Raw genomic sequence first — 26,757 nt, 5'->3', positions numbered from 1 at the left:
CTTTATTTCTCTTTTGGATTTCGCTCTGATTTACCTTAATTTCCTCTTTCCTGTGTTTCTTTCTCAATCCTTAAATCTCATTGGTTAAGGAGATAGATTGTTGGTCCAATCGTTCACCAAGGTCCCAGATGCCCCGTTGCTGTTACCATCTCGCACTTCCAGCAGTTTATGATGCAGAAAATCACGACTGAAGGGTGAGGAAGAAAATCTAACAAGTGGGGAGCTCACTGCAGCAAGTTCTGGACCACTGCATAACCTAAATGCCTCAACTAGTATGATGTATTCTGCAAGTTGTTCTCTTGAGAAACTAAGAACTACAGTGGACTTATGGGTAACTGGACCATTTTTTTCTCGTGGTTTATTCACTGACTGTTTTGCTTTGTATCATTCAGGGATGCTGCAGGAAAAGAGGTGTATCGTCTAGCGCTACAGACAAGAGAGCAGCACATCAGGAGGGACAAAGCTACCAGCAACATTTGCACAGCCCAGGTATAGCCAGCAGCATCATTACTTTCATAGAACAATACAGCACAGAACAGGCCCTTCGGCCCACTATGTTGTGCCGAACTTTAGATTATCATAGAATTTACAGTGCAGAAGGAGGCCATTCGGCCCACCGAGTCCGCACCTGCTCTTGGAAAGAGCACCCTACCCAAGGTCAACACCTCCACCCTATCCCCATAACCCAGTAACCCCACCCAACACTAAGGGCAATTTTGGACACTAAGGGCAATTTATCATAGCCAATCCACCTAACCTGCACATCTTTGGACTATGGGAGAAAACCGGAGCACCCGGAGGAAACCCACGCACACATGGGGAGGACGTGCAGACTCCGCACAGACAGTGACCCAAGCCGGAATCGAATCTGGGACCCTGGAGCTGTGAAGCAACTGTGCTATCCACAATGCTACCGTGCTGCCCTTAAGAACAAATTAATTGACACTCCATTATTTTACCGTAATCCATGTACCTATCCAATAGCCGCTTGAAGGTCGCTAATGTTTCCGACTCAACTACTTCCACAGGCAGTGCATTCCATGCCCCCACTACTCTCTGGGTAAAGAACCTACCTGACATCCCCCCTATATCTTCCACCATTCACCTTAAATTTATGTCCCCTTGTAATGGTTTGTTCCACCCAGTAGATATTTTGTTCTACATTGCTGAAAAAAAAACTTAATTTTGCAAGCACAAAGCAGAGATCAGCAACGTTTCAGAAGTACTTCTCAGTCAATTTCAATTTTTAATCCATCACACATTTGTACTGCTTTATTATTCCAGTCAAATGGGTGAATGGGCACATTCAGTGCAGAGTTCATGTTGTTTCACCAGCAAACACCCCTACTATCCAAGGGGAAGAGTAGTGTACTGGACTGGTAACATAAATGTTTGGTGGGAAATTCCACATGGTCTACACCCGACTCAAGGAACAAACATGTCAATAAGTTTTCCTAAGAGTCATTCAAATTGTTCATGCATTATTTACAACAAAATCCAACTTGCTTAGGGATGGACACTAAGGTGCTGACTTGCTGGTTGGCAGGTTTGAAATTAAGGTTGGTAAATGTTGTCAAATTTAGGGCCTACCCCAAAGGTGCTCTGGAGAATCCCTCTCCGAACTGCCAAGCGTAAGTATTTGCACGATAATTGTTCCAAAGCACTAACTTCCCTTGAACAATTACACTGTGAGCCATCCGACAAGACAATTTAAATTGCTAACTTTGGATGGTTCTGCTAGGGTTACTCTAACAGTTACTCAGAAAAAGGTAGAAGAAATAAAACCTTTTTTCTTTTTTAATTTATGTGTAATGATTTTAAACATCCAGACCAAGCCCCCACCCCGGAAACGCACCGACCCCCGAGGGGACCGACCTCCAGCCCACACGGGACTGAACCTCATCCATGATCCAACCCCCCCCCCCCCCCCCCTCCCCCCCCCAAACCTTGACTTCTCTGACCCAGCTGGACCCCCTCCATGACCCTTCCCATGCCATTCCAATCTTTTGGCATCCTTCCCATCCTATTCCATTTATCCCTTTTGCAACATCCCCATTCCATTACCCATCCTGCCCCTTCTTCCTGTACCAACCCTAGCCCCACTCTTGTCACAGTGCCCTCTGCATGGCTGCCCCCCCCCCCCCACATGCCTTCCCCCCCCCGACCCCACCCATATTGCCCCCAGTCCCTCCAGCCAGGGTAATTTTGTTGTTGGTCATCCATTGCCACTCACTGGTTTCTTCCTCCACCAACCATCCCGCTGTCACCAACCGCCGGCAGCCACCTTTGCCTCACGTAGATGCTACATCAGAGCAGCTGTGCCTCAGGGCAGAAACCATTAACTAAAGCTCACAGAAAAATCAAGCTCTTTTTTTCTTTGAGGTGTGGGATGGGTGTCAAAAAGCATGCGGACAGAGACGTCTTGCTCCTCACACTTTCTGTTTGTTGGCCTACATTAATTGGAGGGAGGGGGGTTGAGATGTCTGCCGTCTGGGTGGGCTTGTGGGGAGGGAGTGAGAGAAGAGGGGACAATGGGAGGAGAGCATTACTCGGAATGACCTCTGCCCTTTCCTTGAAACCGGCAGTTTGGAAATGGCTGGGGAGGCAGGTTTGAGGCCTGCCCTGCCCGCCACCTTTAGAGTGTTTGGCCAATCAAAAGAAAAAGACAGTAAAATTATTTTAACGGAATAAAAATGTAAAACAGCGCGATTTAACGATGTCTGAAGTTGGCAGCTCTCTGAAACCCCTGAATTAATGTAAGCGTTAAGCCTCACGCACTCTGCGCCCTCTACATGCCTTCACGTACCCGAGATACTGCCCACAAAAGAAATTTACTGACGGATATCAAAAACGCAGACAGACCGAAAGCTACGCATTATTATTATAGATTAATTCAACATGGATTTGAAAAGCTTTTTCGGTGGTGGTGACGATGAAACTGTTGGATTGTTGTAAAAACTCGTCTGATTCACCAAGGTCCTTGAGGGAAGGAAATCATCCTTCCCTGGCCTGGCCTACATGTGACCCCAGACTCATAGCCATGTGGTTGACTCTTAATTGCCCTCTGGAATGCGCCAACAAACAACCAGGTATTCAAGAAGCCTGATCACTGCCAGCTTCTCAAGTGCAATGAAGGATGGGCAATTAATGCTGGCCTAGCCAGCGACACCAAAATCTCATGCAAGAATAACGTTAAAAAAATTATTTTGTTCTCCTCTTCTTTAAATTGGCGTTTATGTCTGTCTGTCTTTTTAGATTGCCTGTTTTCAATGTCTTCAGTTGTTTTTCACTTTATGTCAACACATCTTTTGTGTCTGGAACATTGCCAATTTCTCACATTACAACATGCAGTCAAAGAATTACCCGGACCCTGGAAAGTTAGGTAAATATGGGTTGAAATGTGACATCCGGAAGAGTGCGGATGTTTTTGTGCATGGACCTTTGGAATGTGAAATGATGTAAGATTTAGGATAGTTTCTCTATTGAGTTTGCAGTTGGCCTATTTTTAGATAGGATCGTGGCAACAGACTTCTTTTTGACGAAACAACTGTTTTATTTCTTCATTTCTCCATCTAATTTTAGGCACTCTTGGCCAACATGGCCGCCATGTTTGCTGTTTATCACGGCCCGAAAGGACTGAAACACATTGCGAAAAGGGTGCACAATGCTACTTTAATTTTAGCCGAAGGTAAGACTCACTACTGGAAGTAACATCTTGTTTCAACTTTGCCACAGAAAGCGATTCTGACCTAATCTCTTCTGAATCAGGCTTGAAACGTGCTGGACATAAAATACAGCATGAGTTATTTTTTGACACGCTGAAGATCCACTGTGGCGTGGCTACCGAGGAGATAGTAAGCAGGGCTGCCCAGCGGCAGATGAACCTCCGAGGATATGGTGATTCTATGGTGAGTAAACTTTTTTTTTTTTTTAAATAATTTTTATTGAAGAAATTTTTCAAAATACAAACATTTTAACCCCCCCTACATTTACATTTAAATTATAACAAAACAAAGTCAAACCCCCCTACTTAACAACAAAAAGAAAAAAAAGTCCCCCCCCCCCCCTACTCGCGCGTCCCCCCCGCCGGCGAACCGACAGTCAGACCAACTTATCATTTCTAGCAGCGTCCTCGGGCAGGCCTTGCCCGTGCCACCACCGCTACCGTACTTCCTTCGTCTTTGTCCCCCCTCCCCCCCCCCCTCCCTCCCGCCCTCCCCTCCCCTCCCTGGTTGCTGCTGTCACGGCCTCAGTTTCTATCTCTGATCCAAGAGGTCTAGGAAGGGTTGCCATCGCCTGAAAAACCCCTGCACCGACCCTCTCAGGGCGAATTTGATCCTTTCCAATTGGATGAAGTTTGCCATGTCGTTTAACCAGGTGTTAACACTCGGAGGCCTTGGTGAGTAAACTTTTATAGCCTATTGCCCTCTATTGGACAATTTCTAATTGTTTCACCTATCTTCAAAATTTGGGTCATTGTGCCCTTTCTAGAAAGAGACACCGGTTGATTCTGACTATTTCTACCATCAGGCCATTGTATCGCCTGATGTGCTTCCAAGCCAGGGTAGACTTGAGGCTGGATTTTCCCTGCAGGCTTCTAGATCCTGCTGTCAGGCTCAAATGTGGCCAGAAATTAACTCCGCAATATGTGGGTAACAGTCACTCATCATATTTTTCCCTGGAAGGGTCAATTAATAGTGAGAAAATAGGCACACTGTCCAATTATGATGTGGAGATGCCGGCGTTGGACTGGGGTGAGCACAGTAAGAAGTCTTCCAACACCAGGTTAAAGTCGAACAGGTTTGTTTCGAATCACTAGCTTTCGGAGCACTGCTCCTTCCTCAGGTGAATGAAGAGGTGGGTTCCAGAAACATACATGTAGACAAAGTCAAAGATGCAAGACAATACTTTGAATGCGAGTCTTTGCAGGTAATTAAATCTATACAGGTCCAAACGGAGGAACTGGAGAGAGGGTTAATCACAGGTTAAAGAGGTGTGAATTGTCTCAAGCCAGGACAGTTGGTGGGATTTTGCAAGCCCAGGCCAGATGACCAAGACGCTCTCAAGACCAACCGCAACATCGTCATCAAACCAGCAGACAAAGGAGGGGCCACCGGCATGCTGAACAGAACGGACTACTGCAAAGAAGTGTACCGACAATTCAACGATCAGGAACACTACAGACAGTTACCGGCAGATCCGACCAAGGAACACACCCGCCAACTCAACAGACTGATCAAGACCTTGGATCCAAACCTTCAGAGCACCCTACATCCTCTCATCCCACGTACTCCCCGCATTGGAGATCTCTACTGCCTCTCGAAAATACACAAGGCCAACACACCAGGCCGTCCTAGCGTATCAGGCAATGGGACCCTGTGTGCAAACCTCTCTGGCTACATCGAGGGCATCTTGTACAAGGAACATCCAGCTTCTGTCGCGATACGACGTACTTCTCACAGAAACTCAGCACCCATGGACCAGTTGAACTAGGAACATTCCTCGTCACAATGGATGTCTCGGCACCCTACACCAGCATCCCCCATGACGACGGCATTGCTGCAACAGCCTCAGTACTCAACAGCAACAACTGCCAATCTTCGGACGCAATTCTGCAACATATCCGCTTCATTCTGGATCACAACGTCTTCACCTTCGACAACAAGCTCCCCACAGAAGCCTTTCTGCCAGGTTCAGGTTTTCAAAAAGGTTTACTAATCGATGCCAGTGTGACCACTTGCTGGGGAGGCTGATGAATCACGAAAGGCAGTTGGATAAGGCTCCCATTAATAGGGTTTAAGTGGTGAATTTTTTAAAATTTAGAGTACTGCCGACTAAGACTTTCCATCACTTTGCTGATTAGCGTGGTTGGACTGATGGGGTGGTAATTTGCTAGGTTGAATTTATCCTGTTTCTAGTGTGCAGGACATACCCGTGCAACTTTCCACATTGCCGGGTAGTTACCAACGTTGTAGCTGTACTGGAAGATCTTGGCCACGGGTCTGGTAAGTTCTGGAGCACAGGTTTTCAGTACTATTGCCAGAATGTTGCCAGGGCTCATAGCCTTTGCAGTGTCGAGTGCGTTCACCGTTTCTTAATATCATGTAGAGTGAATCAAATGCGCTGAAGACTGGCATCTGTGATGCTGGGGACCTCAAGAGGAGGCCAAAATGGATCATCCACTTGGCACTCCTGCCTGAAGGTGATCGCAAATGCTTCAGCCCCGTCTCTTGCACTGATGTGCTGCGCTACTCCTTGTTTGAGTATGGGGGTGGAAGAGAAAATGCTGGAAAATCTCAGCAGGCCTGGCAGCATCTGTAGGGAGAGAAAAGAGCTAAGTTTTGAGTCCGATGACTCTTTGTCAAAGCTGTTTGAGTCATCGGACTCGAAACGTTAGCTCTTTTCTCTCCCTACAGATGCTGCCAGACCTGCTGAGATTTTCCAGCGTTTTCGCTTTTGTTTCAGATTCCAGCATCAGCAGTCATTTGCTTTTATTGAGTATGGGGATATTTGTGGACCCGCCTCCTCCAGGTAGTTCTCCAGTTGGCCACCACTACTTACGGCTGGACGTTGCAACCGCAGACCTTCGATCTCATCAGTTGGTTGTGGGATCGCTTAGCTCTGTCCCGCGGTTTGGCACTAATCCTGCCTTGTAGCTTCACCAAGATGACACCTCGTTTTTTGAAATGCTTGGCGCTGCTTCTGGCATGTCCTTCTTTTCCCTTTTACGGGACGTGGGTATTGCTGCACTGGCATTTGTCGCCCGTTCCTTGAACTGGGTAGCTTGCTACGCCATTTCAGGGTGACAGTTAAGAGGCAACCGCTTTGCTGTGACTCTGAAGTCACACGTAACAGGAGACTCTAAAGAGGCATTAGTGAAACAGAAGGGCGGATCAGTCGATGATAGCTTTATATTCCAGATTTATTAATTATATTGAAATTCCACCGGCTGCCATGGTGGGACTTGAACCCATGACCCCAGAGCATTACCTGCATTTCTGGTCCAGTAACATTACACCTCTGCCACCTGCATTCTTTATTGAAGTAGGATGAGTGATGTTACAACAAATTCCTCTCCTGAGTGCTCAATTATCCCACCATGCAGTTCCGAAGCTAACAGCAGGTCAGAAGGAGGCCACTCAGTAGATGCCAGACAAAAAAGAGCACTCCAACCTAATCGCGCTCCCACCTTGTAGGATACGGAATTTCACATGCATATCCAAGTGCTTTTTAAACACATTGAGTGTTTCTGCCTCTAGTAGCCATTCAGCCAGTGATTCCAGACCCTCAACATCTGGGTTACAACCTTCCCCTTCTAATCAATTTCTTTAAATCCGTGTCCTCGGCTATTTAACTCTCTGCTGATGTAAATCGGTTCTTTCTGTCCACTCTATCTGGGCCCCTCCATAACTTCAAACACTTCAATTAAATCCCCTCTCAGTCTCCAAAGAAAACCACCCCATCAACTCCATTCTTTCCTTATAGCTAACATAAATGTTATAAATCTCTTCTGTACCGTCTCTAGCAGTCATATCCTTCCTGCAATGTGGTCGCCAGAACTGCGCACAATACTCCAGTTGCATAACAGTGTTACACAGGTCTAGGATAACCTCTACACTCAAATATTCTGTGCCGCGGCTGATAAAGAAAGAATTACGCAAGCTCTCTTAACCCACCTTGCCTCTCTGACTTGCTATCTTTATGGATGTGTGAACATTGTTACGATCCCAGTTGATGTTACCACTGGCAAGATCGCAGAATGGGACCCTGTCTCAAAAGATCGTGGGCTGGATTCTCCGCTGGCGGGATTCTCCGTTGCGCCGGCTGCGCGCCCACGCCCGGAGTTTTGCGATGGCGTGGGGCTTCCCACAATGGGGAACCCCATTGGCTGGCTGGCGGGACAGAGAATCCCGCTGCTGGCGGGGGGGCGCACTGCACCAGAAAATTGGTGCGGCGGGACAGAGGTCCCGCCTCATAGCTGTTACTCTTTTTTTGAAAATGCGGAGTAAAAGAGTTACAGAACTGCCAATTAGCTTTTACCAACAACAAAAAAACATTTATCAAACATGAAACGTTAGACCGTAATACAATTTGAAATGAAAAATGAATGAAATGAAAATCGCTTATTGTCACGAGTAGGCTTCAGTGAAGTTACTATGAAAAGCCCCTAGCCGCCACATTCCGGCGCCTGTTCGGGGAGGCTGGTACGGGAATCGAACCGTGCTGCTGGCCTGCCTTGGTCTCCCGTACCAGCCTCCCCGAACAGGCGCCGGAGTGTGGCGACTAGGGGCTTTTCACAGTAACTTCATTTGAAGCCTACTTGTGACAATAAGCGATTTTCATTTCATTTTTTCATTTCATTTCAAAGCCAGCGATTTAGCCCCGTGTGCTAATCCAGTCCCTAATACTCCTTCACTCCCACTTATCGTCACTAGGGAATGCAGATTTTAAGGATAATACAGGTTACAAAATATATCTTATGCTGCAAGGTTTTTAGGGAACACACATTGCCTTTAAATGCACAGGCTGGGGGACTCCCGGTGGCGGACTGTAGGTGGAATTGGCACGTTGAGTGACTCCTGCTCAAGGCTCTGGATTTTGGAGTTTAATGCCCGGTTCCAGGGGCAGTTTCTAAATACGCTGGTGCAAGAAGACAGAAGGAAGGTGGGGAATGTCTAAGACCCAGAAAAAAGCTGCTGGGAAGAAGGGGGCAAGTGGATGTTTGCCTTCGAGTGAACGGGTCAGCCTGGCAGCAGGAAAGATGGCGGAGGCTGGGTCGCTGGGTGGGGCCGCGCGCTTCTGGAGATTCTGACTGAGGTGATGGCGGGAGAATCTGAGAGGCAGTTCGCAAGCACATGGGGGTGATGCGAACGGAGATAATGGCTGCGATAAAGGAATTGGTGGAGGAGGCAATGGCCTCGGTGAAGGCGGCTGTGTTGAAGACGGGGGCCGAGATACGGGAGCAAGCAGAGAAGTTGAAGGGGGCGGAGGAAGCTCTGGGACCAGTTAACCTCGACGAGTGAGGAGCTGCGGAGGGTGGTGGAGGCCAACAAAGGACTCAGAGCCAAGGTGGAGGATGTGGAGAATAGGTTGCCTGAGAGGGTGGGGGTCCCGAGGCAGACTGAGTACTTTGCGAAGATGTTGGCGGAGCTATCGGGGGAGGGGGAAGAACCTACCTGGCATGAGCTGGACAGGGCTCACCGATCACTCAGGCCCAAGCCAAAGGCAAACGAGCCGCCAAGGGCAGTCATAATTTGTTTTCACAAGTTCCATGTTAAGGAGAAGTTCCTGAGTTGGGCGAAGCAAAGGCATGAGGTGAAGTGGGAAGCAGCTGGTATTCGTATCTGCCAGAACCTAACTGTGGAACTGGCCAGGATTAGGAGGGTGGTCTTGCAGAGAGGGTAACAGGTGGGGGGGGCTCGGCCTCCTAAACTTACTGTACTGCTATTGGGCGGGGCTGGACCAAGGAATAGGAGACCCGTTGGGTTAAGATGGAGGAGGGCTCGTGTAGTGGGTCGGGGTTGCGGGTGCTGGAAACAGCCCGCCACCAATGGCTCCGGAAGGTACTCGGTGAGTCCACTGGCGGTGACTACTTTGAAGATCCTGAAGGCAGGCAGCTCAGGCAACATTGTAAGCTGTGGGCCGGGTTAAGGGGAATCATGGGTTTGAGCCAGGGAGGATGGGTGCGAGGTTTCGGAGATGGGACAAGAGGGAGATCAAGGAAATGAAGGACTTATTTCTTAGGGGACGATTCGTGAGGAGTTGAGGGAGAAGTACGGGTGGGCATGGAGGGGAATGATTTATGAAACTGCAGGTTTGAGATATTGCAAGGAAGGTTTTCCCGAACGTACTCGTTGCTGGTGGCGGTGCTGTCAGTGGGAGGGTTGGAAAGGGGGGTTGGTTCGGTGATCTATGGGAGGATCCTGGAGGATGAAAGGGTGTCTTTTTAAAAAATAAATTTAGAGTACCTAATAAAATTTTTTAACCAATTAGAGGGCAATTTAGTGTGGCCAATCCATCTATCCTGCACATATTTGGGTGTGTGGGGGTGAGACACACGTAAAACACGGGGAGAATGTGCAAACACCACACGGACAATGACCCGGTCCTCAGTACAATGAGGTAGCAGTGCTAACCACCGTGCCACCATGCTGCCCTGGAGGACAGGGTGTCTATGGAGGGGTTTAATGTGAAGTGGGAAGAAGAGTTGGAGGGAGGGGGGGGGTGGGCGGTGGTGGCGGTGCAAGAGAGATTGTGGTGTGAGGTGCTGTGGAGAGTAAATGCCTTAACCTCGTGTGCGACGCTGGGGCTGATACAGATGAAAATTGTGCATAGGGCACACCTCACAAAATCAAAGATGAGTCGGCTGTTTGAGGGGGTGGAGGATGTCTGTGAACGATACGGGAGGGGCCCCGCAAACCACATTCACATGTTTTGGCCTTGCCCGAAGGAGGAAACGAGGAAATGTTTTGGCGCGAGGTGTTTAGCACAATCTCGGGGTCTGGCATACGGATGTGGAGCCCGGTCCCCCAGACGCCATTTTCGGGCTGTTGAACCGGCCCGAGTTACAGGCGGGTGCGGGGCCATGCGTTTTAGACTTCGCCTCGTTGATTGCTTGTTGGCGGGTCCTGTTGGGGTGGAGGTCAGGCTCTCTCCCCTGTACCTCGGAGTGGTGGGGCGATCTGCTGGAGTTTTTTTTATCCTGGAGAAGGTGAAGTTTGAGCTGATGGGCTGAAGGAGGAGCTCTACAATTCTTGGGGTTTGTTTATTATGCACATTTGGGAGTTGGTTGCTATTGAATGTTGAGGGGGAGGGTGGGGAGGTGGGCGGAGAGGGGGGGTGACTGTTTCCTTTTCTGTTTTATATTTTTGGGGTTAATTTCCTTCTGTTTCTTCTTTATATGATGAAAATGTGGCGAATAAAAATATATTTTTAAAAAATGCACAGGCTGACTGGGATCAGACAACACCCCACTCTGAAACTAAATGACAGATGGTTGTGATACGTGTTTCCAAATTCTGCTCTCAAATAGACACGTTTTAAAATTTTCTTCCAAACCAAACTAATGTTTTCTCTCAGCTGTTTTCATCAAGGATCCGCTCTAGGCTTTCCAATTATCCTTTCAAACAAGGTTTTTCCCCAGCTATTTTAGCAAGGTTCCACCTCCAGGCTTTCCAACTCTTTTTTCAGTATTCCTTTGTCTAAATGGTTTTACACAAACTCTCCAGCCACCGATTGCTCCACAATCATTTCAATTCGTGTTTCAGTTTGTGGTAAGATATCATGAACCTTAGAACCACTTCAGAGATGTTTCTGACGTCTCACTAGCCAACTCCCTGTTAGCTCTGTGACTGTACTGAAAAGTATCCTATTCTAGTTCCAGTTTCCTCTGTTTTTACTTAAGACGTCCCAGAATCTTCTCTTAATTTTTCTTAAGTTTTTGCCATCTTGAAGGTCTAGGGTAGCTGCCTGTCCCGTCTGAATCTGGGGAAGAGTTTAAATTTAAATTGCGCTGCAAGAGTTAGTCGATTTCCCCTTAACACTGGGGTTCTTGAGGTATTGGTAGAAGCATTGCCGTGGGGAATGCAGTAGTTGATGGTGACTGATAGTTAACTGTTAAGCATTGTGTGAAATTTAAACCCGGCAACCTGCCTCTGATCGGCCAAGGCACTGCCCCCTGGAATGAATGTTATCACATATTTTGTTTAGCTGAAACAGGTGTAATGTGTGTACATGTTCTTTCTGTCTGCTAAGAAGAGGAATCTGTGTTTAATACATTCAGATTCCACTACAGGCAAATGTGCCATGCTGAGAGCCTGACATATAATTAATTTATATGTACCACAAAAAGCAAGGGACGCAGGACTAAGCTCTGCAGAACCCCAACAGAAACAGCCTTCCAGTCATAAAAATACCCATCAACTTGCCACTGAGCTAATTTTGGATCCAGCTCACCATATTTCCTTGGACTCCAAGTGCTTTTACTTATCTGACCAACTTGTTATATGGTACCTTGTCAAAAGCGCGTCTTAAATCTACCTAGGTTACACACAGCATGCTACCCTCATTGACCAGTCTTCTTACCGCCTCACAACATTAATCAAGATAGTCAGATATGAGCTTATGTTAAACAATCCATGAAGACTTTTCTTGATAATCTGTGCCTTTCCAAATAACAATTAGTACTGCCTTTCAGAATGGTCATCCAATAATTTTCCCACCAGCAAGGAATAGCTGACTGGCTTCTAATTACCCAGTCCCTTCCCCTTTTCCTTTATAAGCAACAGCACAATGTTAGAAGTTCTCGTAACACGTTGCCTCTAGTAAGAGGATTGAAAAACGATGGTCTGATCCTCAGCTATTTCCACCCTCGGTTCCCTACAATTCATCTGGGGCCGGACGATGCATTTTCTTTCACTGATGCTAAACGGTGGTAATATTTGCTCTCTCGCTGTGTTTATCCCAGCCAATGCTTCATGCTTTTCCTCATTGACTTCATTGCCCACATCATCCCCTCTTTTGCGAAGACAGACAGTGTCCGATGTCATCCCATCTCCACACACACACACAGGTTACCCCCGAAGTCTCCAATCAGCCCTACTCTTTCCTTAGTTATGTGTATGTAAAATATCTTCGGGTTTTCCTTAATTTTACTGGCTGTTTTTTTTTTCATGCTCTCCCTTTGCTTTCCCGATTTCCTTTTTTAGTGTCAGCCCTGCGTGTTCTGCATTCCTCCAGACGTGCAGCAGAATTGCAGTTCAGGTTTGCTGTTGTGGGGTGCAATGGACGTTGAACCATCTGGAGGAGTATAGTTTTAAATATTGAATTTACCATTGAACGTTTTCTTCCATTTGACAGTTGGGGGTGTCAATCGACGAAACAGTGACTGAGAGAGACTTGGACGACCTGCTCTGGGTTTTTGGCTGTGAATCGTCTGCCGTAAGTATTTTTTTTTAGATGCAAGGTATCAGCTATTTCTGCGCTGCGAGTTTTACGGCTAAGTAATGTTTGCAGTGGTTCGACTTATTCGCCTCATGAAGAAATGGCAAATGCAGAGCACATCCTGATCATCTCTTTCTCGTGGTGGAGAAGATAATGGGGCAAATTTTAATCGAACGGCGAAAGAGAGACGTTGCATTTATACAGCATCAAAATGCACTCGACTACAGACCTTCCGAGTTTTTTTTTTAATAATGTGGTGCTGTCTACAAGAGTTATTGTGTTAAATGTGTTTTCGTTTCAAGGAGTTGATAGCTGAGAGCATGGGAGATGAATCGAAAGGTATCATGGCCACACAGTTTAAGAGGACAAGCAAATTTCTTTCACATCCAGTCTTCAACAGGTTAGTAAGAAGCCTTGTGCTGAGATTGCCGCTTAATCCATTGAAGTAAAGCCACCATGTACGGATAAGGTTAAGTGAGCTGCACCAAGTGGGGTCCACTTGTCACACCTTAATGTATTGGTCTCTCCCTTGTTAAACTGTCTGTGGTTCTCTCTTAAGTGGCCAGTCTGTACATTTACAAGATTTGTTCATCTTGACCATCAGCGTTTTATGGTAGAGGAATATCCAGTAATTTTAAGCCCTGTGTAGGCTTTTCCGAGTGAAAAATATTGGGAGGTGAACTTATGTTCCCCATTCCACCTTCCAAATCATCTTCACATAGAACATAGAACAGTACAGCACAGAACAGGCCCTTCGGCCCTCGATGTTGTGCCGAACAATGATCACCCTACTTTAAACCCACGTAACCCGTATACCCGTACCCAACAATCCCCCCATTAACCTTACACTACGGGCAATTTAGCATGGCCAATCCACCTAACCCGCACATCTTTGGACTGTGGGAGGAAACCGGAGCACCCGGAGGAAACCCACGCACACACAGGGAGGACGTGCAGACTCCACACAGACAGTGACCCAGCCGGGAATCGAACCTGGGACCCTGGAGCTGTGAAGCATTGATGCTAACCACCATGCTACCGTGAGGCCCCTTATCTTTCAATTCGTCTTCAAAAATATATTCAGGTTCCCACTGAAAAGCCATGAGCTTTTATTTACCGATAATATTGAACAAACAGCACAGGGAAGAGGCCATTCAGCCCATCGTCCTTGTGCTGACTCCTTCAAAAAGGCTAACCCCTTCCCCATTGCTCTGCCATTTTCTGCTTTTCAGGTATGTATCCAAGTCGCATTGAAGGTTACTACCGGATCTGCTTCCACTACTTTTTCAAGCAGTGCATTCCAGAACATTCCAACTCACTGCAGAGAAAATACATTTTCATTTGCTCTCCCTTTCATCGTTTCTGCTTTAAGGAGAATATTCCTTGTTCCTCTGGTCTTGCCACATACCAAAAGCAAGCCCCTTCATGTTAAGTTCATTTGGGACATCAACAGGTTACCTTCTATATAATAAAACATTCTTTAAGCCACTGCTGATAAAAAAATTAATATTGTTTCACTCCATTTTCTCCTGCCCTTACGGGAAACTTACATTAATTATTATAATCGCCTGACCTTGCCTACGGCGCTGAGGACCCGGGTTCGAATCCCGGCCCTGGGTCACTGTCCGTGTGGAGTTTGCACATTCTCCCCGTGTCTGCGTGGGTTTCACCCCCACAACCCAAAGATGTGCAGGATAGGTAGATTGGCCATTCTAAATTGCCCCTTAATTGGAAAAAATAATTGGGTACTCTAAATTTATAAAAAAATAAATAAATAATCGCCTGACCTTAAGATGCGACCAACCCTGTCACTTTACACTTGTCATTTTTTTTTTTGCCGTGCTGTTATACGACAATAACCAGAATTTATTATCCTGCCTTGAACAAGAATGTTTCATTTTGGAACCGTTTCACTGTTATGTGTCAAGCTTGATATTCGATTAATAATTTTATTATTTATACATAATTGCATGTTTCAGGGACTTCATTTCTTAACTTGTATATTTCAGTTATCACTCAGAGACAAATATTGTCCGCTACATGAAGAGATTAGAAAATAAAGATATTTCTCTAGTTCACAGCATGATTCCGCTGGTGGGTGACTTATTTTCAATTTTATTCCCGCTTCATTATATCACTGCTTTAGAGACTTCAGAGGTAGCACATCACACATTTTGTTTCCTCTATTTGAACTAGGGGTCTTGCACAATGAAGCTGAACAGTTCCTCGGAGCTCACTGTAAGTATGCCTTCTTCCTCATTATCATTCCCACAACATTGTTGACTATCTGTATTTCCTGACGTTGAACACAATGTGAGCTACTAGTTTAATCAGCGTGATGCAAGGCCTGCCCATTCAGGAGGGCAGAACCAGCTGGTACAGATTTGCTTTCACAATAGTGAGCATTCACAAGTGCAAAGACCTACCAATCTCGGAACCTGGCTCCACAGGGGCAGCACGGTAGCATTGTGGATAGCACAATTGCTTCACAGCTCCAGGGTCCCAGGTTCGATTCCCGGCTTGGGTCACTGTCTGTGTGGAGTTTGCACATCCTCCCCGTGTGCGCGTGGGTTTCCTCCGGGTGCTCCGGTTTCCTCCCACAGTCCAAAGATGTGCAGGTTAGGTGGATTGGCCATGATAAATTGCCCTTAGTGTCCAAAATTGCCCTTAGTGTTGGGTGGGGTTACTGGGTTATGGGGATAGGGTGGAGGTGTTGACCTTGGGTAGGGAGACGGTGCAGACTCGATGGGCCGAGTGGCCACCTTCTGCACTGTAAATTCTATGAATGGCCACCTCAGCTTCCACACTGCCTGGATTGTGCACGTCTACCGTGTTGGTAAAGACCAGAAAACCAGCAGTTAGACATGAAACAAGTTTCACGCAACACCTGTTTGAAGCCCCGATGGCGAGATCGGTGTACCTTGGAACAACCGGCACCAGCTGCACACAGCTCTTCTTGCCCCTTAACAGGCAACCCTTAAAGGGAGGGTTTTAAAATATACTTATCGGAATGAGTTTGTAGGACTCTGGCCACCCGTCGTGAACTTCATATGCACAAGGTCATGGGTACGGCAGCCTCCTCGTTTACCGCTAACATCCCAGTTTTTCACCACAAGAAAATCTTAAAGTAAAGTGAAAGACCTATTCACTCCTATCTGTACTGTACTCCTATCTGTACTGAATATCTAGGTCACTGGGGAGACGTATAGGTGCAGATAATGAAACAATCAGATGTCTGTAACTTTGATTTTTCACTGGCTGTCTCACACAGTCCCTGGGGAACGCCCATTGTAGATCCATGGTAAAATGGCAAAATCAAACAGCATTTTCCAAGCAGTGGAGCCAGAGCCCCACCCCAACCTAGCCCTTCTTGGATGAACGTGTCCTAAGGCACGTAAAACCTAATGGCTGGGAATACAAAACCCGTACTGAAATGTAGACATCTTCATCTGTTTCCCTATTAGCTTGCAGCCACTTAATTAAATGGGTTACTGTGCAATGCAATTCACTATGTAAGTCTGTGTTTTGAAAGTTGTGCTGAAATGCGTACGGTGTGGTTTTATGGTAGATTTGAGAATGAATGTTATATTTTTCTCTTTGTCTCCGCTCCCAACTCTTTGTTTACAGCCCATCACTTGGGTGGAATTTGGAAATGTCCATCCTTTTGTACCTCTGGATCAGGCTCAAGGATACCAGCAGTTATTCCATGAACTGGAACGGGATTTGTGTGAAATAACCGGATATGACAAAATCTCTTTCCAGCCAAATAGGTAGACATTCAACGTTTTAATATTCTGCCTTTTATTAAGATGCCGGCTGTTTGCTGTTGCCCCAGTAAATTAGACCCATAATTAATGTAATCCCTCTAATGCAACAACTGCTATTCTATATAATTCTTGTTATCCTGCTCATCAGAGATTTCTTTGCTGCTCCATTTATTATGAAAGTCTAGTTACTGGTTGAAATGATGGGCTGACTAAATGCCAGCGGGCAGGAAAGTCAGGGCGACCCGCCTTAATTACATCCGGGAACCCAACCCACTTCTGGGGCCCATTGGATAATTAATTGGGTTCCCGTCCCTGTAAGGGCGGAGATCCAAACCTCCAAGAGCTGCCAGGCAGTCGGAGGGCTGGCAGAGTGGAAGCCACTGCTGGGACTGCAACTGGCCAGGAGCAGCAAGATAGAGTTGGCCCCAGAACCCAGGAAAGTGGGATCGGACTCACTGGCACCAGTCAGCCAGGTTCTGGAAGGGGGGGGGTGCTATGGTCACTGGCACGGGCAAGAGCAGCACAGGGCATCATGAATAGTGTTCTTACAGGGAACAGATCAGTCCGAGGGAGAGTCGTTGAGGAGTCTGGGAGCTGTGGGGAAGAAGCTGTTCCTCTGTCTAGATGTGCGGGTCTTCAGACTTCTGTACTTCTGCTTGGGAAGGGATTGTTAAATGGCTGCTTAATGGCTTCTGGGCGGGGGAAACATCCTTGTGTTCCTAGCCGAAACTCGATCATACACAGTTGTGAAGGTGACAATCACTCCATTCCCTGTCTGCCTTATCAATTCTATGCAATCCCCCCCGCCCACACACACACATATACCCAACCTCTCTACCCACACTCGCGAGCCAGATTAAATTCTGCGCATTTGTAGCTAATCAGATTTGTTGATCTCTATTGCAAAAGAAAAGCAAAATTAAATGAATATCTAAATCCTTTAGATGCTATGGGGTGCGATTTAATGGGAAAACGAATTTCCGTTTTGGGCACGTTTAGTGAGGTGTTTTCAGGTGCTTTCAGCGTCAAGAATGAGCTGCTATTAGCGGAATTCTGCCTCTTTTTGGGATCTCAGCGAGGATCACCCCACTGAGACCGCACTTAGACTCATTTCCTGCATTGACAGGCTCAGCTCGCCAGTGCAGGAAGAGATCGAGCGCTATTTTTAAATGCCGCCCTGATCTCTTGACCCCCACCCCCCCATCGCAGCCTCCAAAAACTCCCCCACCATGCCCCAACTTACCAATTAGGGGTCCTCGAGTCCCCCCCCCCCCCTTACCCCACCTCCCGACAGGGTACCCCCGGGCCCAATCCCTGGCACAGATAACCTGGGACATGGGCACCTTGGCACTGACACTTTGGCAGTGCACGTGCCAGCTTGGCAGTGACTTCTGGGCACCTTGGCAATTCCACAGTGGCACCGCCAGGGTGACATCAGGAGTGCCACCCTGCCCAGAGCCCGACCACCAGGGTGCCCCCGATTGCCTGGGAGACAGCCCATCTGGTCCACGTTTGTGGAAACCAGTGATAAACGGCGCCACAGTGGCGTCTCCGAGGCGAGGCTGTTCGATCCCTTGGGTAACTCCAGCATAGCCATATTCAAGTGAGACCAACTACTCACTTGAATATGTAAATCTGGATTCTGCCCCATTGAGGGTGAGATCCATATTGCGACGCCCCATGAGATCTCGTTAGATCTCGGGAGGCGTAAGGAGCATCGTAAATCTCACGAGGAGCCTCTTGAGAATTTAACGGCCATGTTCGGTCACCGGGTCGGACTCGACGAGGCCGGTAGATTGCTGCCTGGATCTTTGGATTCTGAATGCTACGGCTCACTTAATTTTAACAACAAATAATATAGTATCATGAACCTCATGCGAACAAAAGCCACTTGCGTTTATATAGTGCCTTTAACAGTAAAACCTCAAAACAATTCATTATCAAAAAACGAGGTTAATGTGGTCACCTGTGCCGATAGGTCAACAAGGATGAGGAGGGAAAGTTTGCCGTTGTCGTAGTCACCAGGGTGCTATTTGGGACCTTGATAAAATTTGTTTTGGTTCTGTGACAGGGGCGACATCTCAATTGGAGGCATTAAATCATTTGCCTGGGTTTTTGCTCCTGGGTCAGGTGTGTAGAGTCGGAACATTTCCCAGGTCCATGAACCCAACCGGAGAAATAGATACCCAGAAGTTGGGATTTTCATTCCAGAGGTGTGAGCTGGATTAGAACCCCCCTTGACCCCAGGAACATGTGCGGAGGCTGCTAGGTGGGGAGGCGGGCTCGACGAATCGCTGGGGAGCGCCTCCGCCACTCTGACGCCGGCTGCCAAATTCTACGGCACCGGTTTTTCGGCGGGGGAGGGAATCGCGCCGCACCGATCGGGGGCCGTTGGCAGTGGCCCTCCCGGCGATCCTCCACCCCGCGATGGGTCGAGCGGCCGCTCGTTTTTGGCCAGTCCCGCCGGAGTAAATCAAACCATGTCCATACCGGCGGTACCTTGCTCTGCGGGCAGCCTGCAGAGTCCTCGGAGGATGCGGGGAGGATCTGGGCCTGGGGGGTGCCTCCACGGTGGCCTGGCCCACGATCGGGGCCCATCGATCCGCAGGCGGGCCTGTGCCGTGGGGGCACTCTTTCCCTCCGCGCCGGCTGCTGACAACCTCCACCACTCCTCGGCGCCGGTACGGCCTGCCCCACCGGGTAGAGGAGAATCCCGCCCCAGGTCTTTACTGTGGACAGCACGGTAGCACAAGTAGATAGCACTGTGGCTTCACAGTGCCAGGGTCCCAGGTTCGATTCCCTGCTGGGTCACTGTCTGTGTGGAGTCCTAATGTTCTCCCCGTGTCTGCGTGGGTTTCCTCCGGGTGCTCCGGTTTCCTCCCACAGTCCAAAGACGTGACCATGCTAAATTTCCCTTAGTGTCCATAAAAAAGGTCAGATGGGGTTATTGGGTTACGGGGATAGGGTGGAGGTGAGGGCTCAAGTGGGTTGGTGCAGACCCGATGGGCTGAATGGCCTCCTTTTGCACCGTATGTTCTATGTCTTTTAAATGCCTTGAAAGCGAGCCCCTTTTGTCAGTTGCTTTTGACAGGTCCTCTTGCCAATCTTGACATGCTTTTTGATAGCTCTGACAGCTCCTTTTGCCAGATACATCTGACATTTTTGATGGTTGATTTGACAGGTCTGTTGATTGTTCCAATGAGCTTGACTATAATGGGTTTATGCACTTTTAACACACATTTATGCCTACTTTTAAAAATTGCAAAGATCACCTGACCTACCCCAACTGGCACCTAACTTCCTCCTAAAGTGTCCTGGCAATAGATCCAAAAGGAAATCGCACTTCTCCAAAAGGCTATATAAACAGATCTATCAAGTTCAGGCCTACACTTTCCCGGTCTAATCTGCACACTTCGGCTGTCGCACTCCTGACCTCCCACTTCAATGAGGATGGCTGCTGATTTTAATGGCCAGCTGCCTCCAATCAACCTCAACACAGTTCCCAGCCCGCCTCCATAAAATATGAAGTGTCCCGTTCAGGTTTCTGGGCTCATCCGCTTTTTGGCAAAGAATCGATGTCCCGAGAAAGATGTGCCCAGCTTTGGCAGGTGAAAGCTCAGTCAAGGACCTAGAGAGGAAGGAGTATTGGAAATTAGGCTGTAGTTTGCAATGGGCATTGGGGTGGTCAAGGGTTCGCTTTTCGTGGAGAGGATTGAAGGAGACAGGGACAGAATCTGAAGAGAGAGAACAATTACCAATGCCATCTGAGGTGGGAGCCAGGAAGGCAAGATGAATGGTCAGCAGCTCAGTGCAAAAAGCATTGAGGAAGCAGGAGGTGAGTCTGTGGACAAGATGAGTGCAGGCGCTGCTTGAGGGGAGATAGAGAGAAACTTGGGAAAGTTGCAAGTTCGGAGCTAGAGCAATGAGCTGGGGCTGGTTTAGCACACTGGGCTAAATCGCTGGCTTTTCAAGCAGATCCAGGCAGGCCAGCAGCACGGTTCAATTCCTGTACCAGCCTCCCTGAACAGGCGCCGGAATGTGGCGACTAGGGGCTTTCCACAGTAACTTCATTGAAGCCTACTCGTGATAATAAGCGATTTTCATTTCATTTTTCATTTGCACGGGGAATCTTAAAATTCAGGGTTGATGCAGTTGGCGAGGGAGAGGGGAGGAAGTCAGCTGATCTCAATCTTCGTGACAAAAAAGACCAGGAAAAACTGCTTTAGGCCACGGGAATGTCATTACCCAAATTAGAAATTCAGACTGGTGATGTATTTGGCCTTTCATTTTCACTTGAACCAATGTCTCCACACATCCCCTTGACTGAGTAGTACGACAATCCGTGTGCTTCACCCAGTGACTGTGTCTTGTGTATTTAGCATATGTCCTATGTTTTTTCATGTATGGAACAATCTGCCTGGACTGGAGGCAGAACAATACTTTTCACGGTACCTTGGTACAGGTGACAATAAATCAAATCCAAATCCATCTCCGTAGGTGCTGACTCAGAATAGCTCCATATGCAATACAAGCTCAATGTTACATCACCTAGGTTAATCATTGCCGTGTACAATCCTAGACAGTGATCAGCGTTGTCTGTTATTTTCCAGGAAAGGTTGTATTCAAGCCTGATTCTTGCTAAATGTCCTGAAGGCTGTTCTTGTGTTGTGTATGTAATAAAATTATTATAATCTTGTCTACCGAACTGTACTTTGGACAACCATTATTCACAACAGATGCACTCTAACTTTGCTTAATGAGAAAGGAACATGATGAATTAGCAAAATAACAATATAGTACACATAATCAAGGTAACTGAATATGATAAGAAAATAATCCAGCAACAGTTTATCTGTGGTACCAAGAAAAATTATGTACTTTGGAATTTATAATACATCTGACTAGAAGTGCAGGAATAAAAGATTCAACTCTTTTAATTTTTAACCAATGATTTCTCTGACCTCTAGGTAACTGCTTAGGATTTTAGGGCTTAGCTGAAACATTTCTTCCATTTAAAAAACAAATTTAATTTCTTTGTAGTATTTCAGATGTTGGCACCACGTTTGTTGCATTGATGAGTGGAAAAACGTTTTTCACTTTTTCGCGTAATGAGATAGATAGACTTTATATTGTGGTCATCAATGAGCTGTCAGACTATCTCTTTACTGGAAATATTAAGAGTTTTTAAAAAAGAATCTGAAATATTATTGAGCACCAGCAAGATATCAAACTGTGCTTTCAATCACCTCGGCAATCAGAACCAGCAATTAATGTCAGTCACCCGAAAAATAAAGGTTGTACTTAGCACAGTGGTTAGCATTGTTGCTTCACAGCACCAGGGTCCCAGGTTCGATTCCCAGCTTGGGTCACTGACTGTGCGGAGTCTGCACGTTCTCCTCGTATCCGTGACTTCGGCAGACATGGATGCTGCTCTGCCACATTTGAATATTTGTTGGGTCAGAGCCGGGTCAACCCACAGTATTCCAACCAGGCGCCGGCCCAGATTTAAGAAGTAAATATTACCCTCCAGAAAAGGGAATCTGTTCATTTATGATTGAGGAAATTCTTCAGGAAAAAAAGGTGTTTATAAAACAGCAATGGCTAGTGGTTCCCACATCTTCTCTGCTTTCTATTACTTACATACATTTACTTTGATTTTTCTATTGTAGTGGTGCCCAGGGTGAATATGCTGGATTGGCAGCAATCAAGGCGTACTTAAATTCAAAAGGAGAGCACCAGAGAACTGTAAGTAACTTAACAGATAACATTTGTAATCCTTCCTTAAAACATGATCTGCTTTTGACTGTGCATTCAGTAGCCAATTGATATTTTGATGTGAATGATTCGAAAATGGCGGAAATGGATGTTCTTGTTGGGGTCTTTATCCCTGCCCTTCACTGTTTCCAGAGAAAGATGTCATATGAGCAGTTTGAGCATTCATTAATATTGCCAACAGTCACATCAAGGCTATGGTGGCACTGATCAGACAAAAGCCAGTCCGCTTTGATTGTTCTGTGTCTGCCGTGATTTTGCCCCCGCAGTTGCAAATGGGTGACGTGGGCGCAAAACCCCGCGAGAGTCAGAAAGCGAGAATCTCGACGGCGAGATCTCGTTTTCAGATTTCCCCCCACCTCTCGCCAGTGATGTAATGAGGTTATCACCCAGTGTAGCCAGGAACTACGTTTGGATTAGTTACAATACCATAAAGAGCCTCCCCGCCATATCAAGACACCCCCCCTCCTCCCCCCCAACATAAGAAAGTAGGCGAGGTTTACAACACGTTTTTAAAAACGGGAACCAATTCTCCCCATGTCAGCGTGGGTCCCACGCCCACCACCCAAAGGGTGTTTAGGGCAGGTGAATTGGCCCACTAACTTGCTCCTGAATTAGGAGAACAAAAAGGGTGGAACCAGGCATAGGGAATCTGCTGGGGGCGCACAGGTATAGGTGGTAAGAGGGACATGATTGGGCAGTACCCCAGCATGGCACTTCCCCCTCGGGGCCTGATGGGGGGGAGGGGGAACGGGTTGGTACGGTGTTGCCCATGTATGTGAGGGGCTTTCTTATCAGAATGTCGTTTTCAAAGGGCGCCCCAGTCTTGGGATTCCCGGCGTTGTTGGCTTTTCCTAGCATATTAAAACGTACTCAGGAATTCGGACGATGGCATCGAAAGCTCCGATAAAATAAAGCGGTGGGTTAGTTATCGCAAGTGGAAAATTTTGAACCTGATGAATCATGTTTTGGGAGTGCTGCCATGTAAAACAGAGTTGACCCTGTAACCTTTGTGCTATCGGCTGACATTTGTCAAATCAACAGTGGAGTTGTGACAATATGACCAGTCCTACAACCTAAAAACTCAGTCTGATTCCCACTCCTGATCGATACCTAACTCGGAAGTGCGGAGACAGGGTGCGGCAGAATTTATTTTGACTGTGATGGTCCTGTAGTTGAATAACCCTAGGACATTCATACACCCGGGATTTTCACTTGGGCAATTTGCCTGACTGTGCTCCACGAACTCATGCCAACACTGAGTCACTTCAATCAGTAGAAGAGGATGGGGTTAGGTGGGGAGGGGAGATAGATGTGAGTCCTTGGTCTTGACATTGCTGGAGGAGAGGAGACTACATTAAGTCGTTGCTGAGGATAACTATAATTGAAACAGTAATGCTGCTTGCATTTATTCGCAGATCAAGGTGTGAGAAAGCATTTTCGTGTAAGAATTACTTTTTCATTTCTGGCGTTTTGCAAGTTAAAAGCAGGGTGAGGCCACCATAACCAAGATTGACAATAGTAAAAGAGACGACAAGATAAATTAGGAGGTGGGGGATTAATGAAAGCTGTGGTTTGAAAAGTGTAAGAGGAGCAAAAGGCTAAAAGAGTTCTGAGGTTTGTAGGCAGTGGCTGAACTAGGCTGTCTGCAACCTTGATGTTGTATTTGGCCCTGAGATGAGCTTCTGAACGCTTATCTGTGCCCTAATGAAGACCGGCAGTATCTACCGCCATAACATAGACCGATTCCATCCCCGTCATCATCGATCGGCTGCTGAAACCCTCATTCATGACTTAGTTACCTCAACGCGCGACTATTTCAACACACTCCTGGCTGGCCTTCCACATTCTACCCTCTGTAAACTTGAGGTCACCAAAGCTCTGCTACCCATGTCCTTTCTGGCACCAACTCCTGGTCAGCTGTCACTGCTGTGCAATCTGAATTGCATCGTGTTCCGCTTACGCAATACCTCAACTTCAAAAGGATCATTGTTTCCAAATACTTCAATCCACCCGCCCCCTCACTATCTCAAATCTCCTCCAGCCCCAGAATACCTCCTGAGACATCTGAGCTAAAGTAAATCTGGTTTCTTGAGCATCTACAATTATAATTGCGCCACCATTGGTGGTTATTCCTTTAGTTGCCTGGGACTTATGGTCTGGGATGCCTTCCCTTTAAGATGCTCCTTAAAATCTATCCATGAGACCAAGCTTTTGATTATCGGCCCTATTATGTCCCTATGGGACTCGCTGCCACATTTTCCTTCAATAACTTCCCTGTGAAGTGTGTTGGGGACGTTTTATCACGTTCAAATCACAAAGTAAATACACTGCTGTTTGTCATTTTTATAAATGACCTGGAAGAGGGTGTAGAAGGATGGGTTAGTAAATTTGCAGATGACACGAAGGTCGGTGGAGTTGTGGATAGTGCTGAAGGATGTTATAGGATACAGAGGGACATAGATAAGCTGCAGAGCTGGGCTGAGAGGTGGCAGATGGAGTTTAATGCGGAAAAGTGTGAGGTGGTTCACTTTGGAAGGAGAAACAGGAGTGCAGAGTACTGGGCTAATGGCAAGATTCTTGGTAGTGTAGATGAACAGAGAGATCTCGGCATCCAGGTACATAAATCCCTGAAAGTTGCCACCCAGGTTAATAGGGCTGTTAAGAAGGCATATGGTGTGCTAGCCTTTATCAGTAGGGGGATTGAGTTTCGGAGCCACAAGGTCATGCTGCAGCTGTACATAACTCTGGTGCGGCCGCTCCTGGAGAACTGCGTGCAGTTCTGGTCACCACATTATAGGAAGGATGTAGAAGCTTTGGAAAGGGTTCAGAGGAGATTTACTAAGATGTTGCCTGGTATGGAGGGAAGGCCTTACGAGGAAAGGCTCAGGGACTTGAGGTTGTTTTCGTTAGAGAGGAGAAGGCTGAGAGGTGACTTAATAGAGACATATAAGATAGTCAGAGGGTTAGATAGGGTGGACAGTGAGAGTCTCTTTCCTCGGATGGTGATGACCAACACGAAGGGACATAGCTTTAAATTGAGGGGTGATAGATATAGGACAGATGTCAGAGGCAGTTTCTTTACTCAGAGAGTAGTAGGGGTGTGGAACGCCCTGCCTGCAACAGTAGTAGACTCGCCAACTTTAAGGGCATTTAAGTGGTCGCGGGATAGACATATGGATGAAAATGGAATAGAGTAGGTCAGATAGGCTTCAGATGGTTTCACAGGTCGGCGCAACATCGAGGGCCGAAGGGCCCGTACTGCGCTGTAATGTTCTAAGTGTCGTTTTGCATAGGTTCGTGCTAAGTTTTGATTTCCTAGCATTGAGATAGTGGGCAATGGAACAATGGCCTTTTATCACGGGGCGTTTTATCACGTTCAAATCACAAAGTAAATACAAGTGTCGTTTTGCATAGGTTCGTGCTAAGTTTTGATTTCCTAGCATTGAGATAGTGGGCAATGGAACAATGGCCTTTCGTGGTCACAAAATAGCTAAAAGAGAGAGGAAAGAAGTGAAGGATTAAACTTCTAATGGTTTCAGAAAATGGCATCAAAGGTGCTGCTGAAGTGATGCAGTTGGATTAGTTAGCACAAATGGAAAATTTTGAGCAGAGGAATCACGTTTTGGAGCGCTGCCATGTTAAACAGAGCAGGAGTTGATCCAGGAATCTTTGTGCCATCAGCTAATATTTATCAAAGTAACAGTAAAGTTGCGACGATTAGACCGGTGCTATAACCTAGAATTCCTAAAAACTTACTGTGATTCCCAGTCCTGATCAATATCCAATTAGGAAATGTGGACAGAGGGCGAAGAAAGAATCTAGTTTGGCTGTGATGACCCTGTAGTTAAATAGCGTGAGGACATTCACACACCAAAGGATTGCCACTTGACCAATTTGCTTGACTTACTGAGCTGGCAGGAAGACTTTGAACATAACAAAGGATGTGAGAGTTTTATAATAATAATCTTTATTATTGTCACAAGTAGGCTTACATTAACGCTGCAATGAAGTTACTGTGAAAATCCCCTGGTCGCCACATTCCGACGCCTGTTCGGGTACACTGAGGGAGAATTCGGAATGTCCAATTCACCTAACAATCACGTCTTTCGGGACTTGTGGGAGGTACCGGAGGAACCCACACAGACACGGGGAGAACGTGCAGACTCCACACGGATAATGACCTGAGCCAGGAATTGAACCCGGGTTCCTGGTGCTGTGAAGCAACAGTGCTACCCACTGTGCTACCGTGAACTGGGTTAGATTCCCAGTTTGG

General features: G+C 46.9%; 1 protein-coding gene across 3 annotated transcripts in view; it reads left to right on the top strand.

The window, feature by feature from the left end:
- gldc (glycine dehydrogenase (decarboxylating)) overlaps positions 1-26,757 on the top strand; it is a 169,618-nt gene that overhangs the window by 86,252 nt on the left and 56,609 nt on the right. For all 3 annotated transcript variants that reach the window (XM_038804258.1, XM_038804260.1, XM_038804259.1), the window contains 9 exons: positions 393-489; positions 3,583-3,688; positions 3,769-3,908; positions 12,859-12,939; positions 13,245-13,342; positions 14,952-15,036; positions 15,139-15,180; positions 16,570-16,712; positions 22,379-22,454. In XM_038804258.1, the coding sequence (XP_038660186.1) occupies positions 393-489; positions 3,583-3,688; positions 3,769-3,908; positions 12,859-12,939; positions 13,245-13,342; positions 14,952-15,036; positions 15,139-15,180; positions 16,570-16,712; positions 22,379-22,454 (868 nt within the window). The remainder of the gene's footprint in view (positions 1-392; positions 490-3,582; positions 3,689-3,768; positions 3,909-12,858; positions 12,940-13,244; positions 13,343-14,951; positions 15,037-15,138; positions 15,181-16,569; positions 16,713-22,378; positions 22,455-26,757) is intronic.

The sequence above is a fragment of the Scyliorhinus canicula genome, chromosome 8, assembly GCF_902713615.1.
Source record: "Scyliorhinus canicula chromosome 8, sScyCan1.1, whole genome shotgun sequence".
In the NCBI taxonomy this organism is placed as follows: Eukaryota; Metazoa; Chordata; class Chondrichthyes; order Carcharhiniformes; family Scyliorhinidae; genus Scyliorhinus; species Scyliorhinus canicula.
The sequence above is the reverse complement of the archived record's forward strand: the minus strand, read 5'-3'. Positions and strand labels throughout refer to the sequence as shown.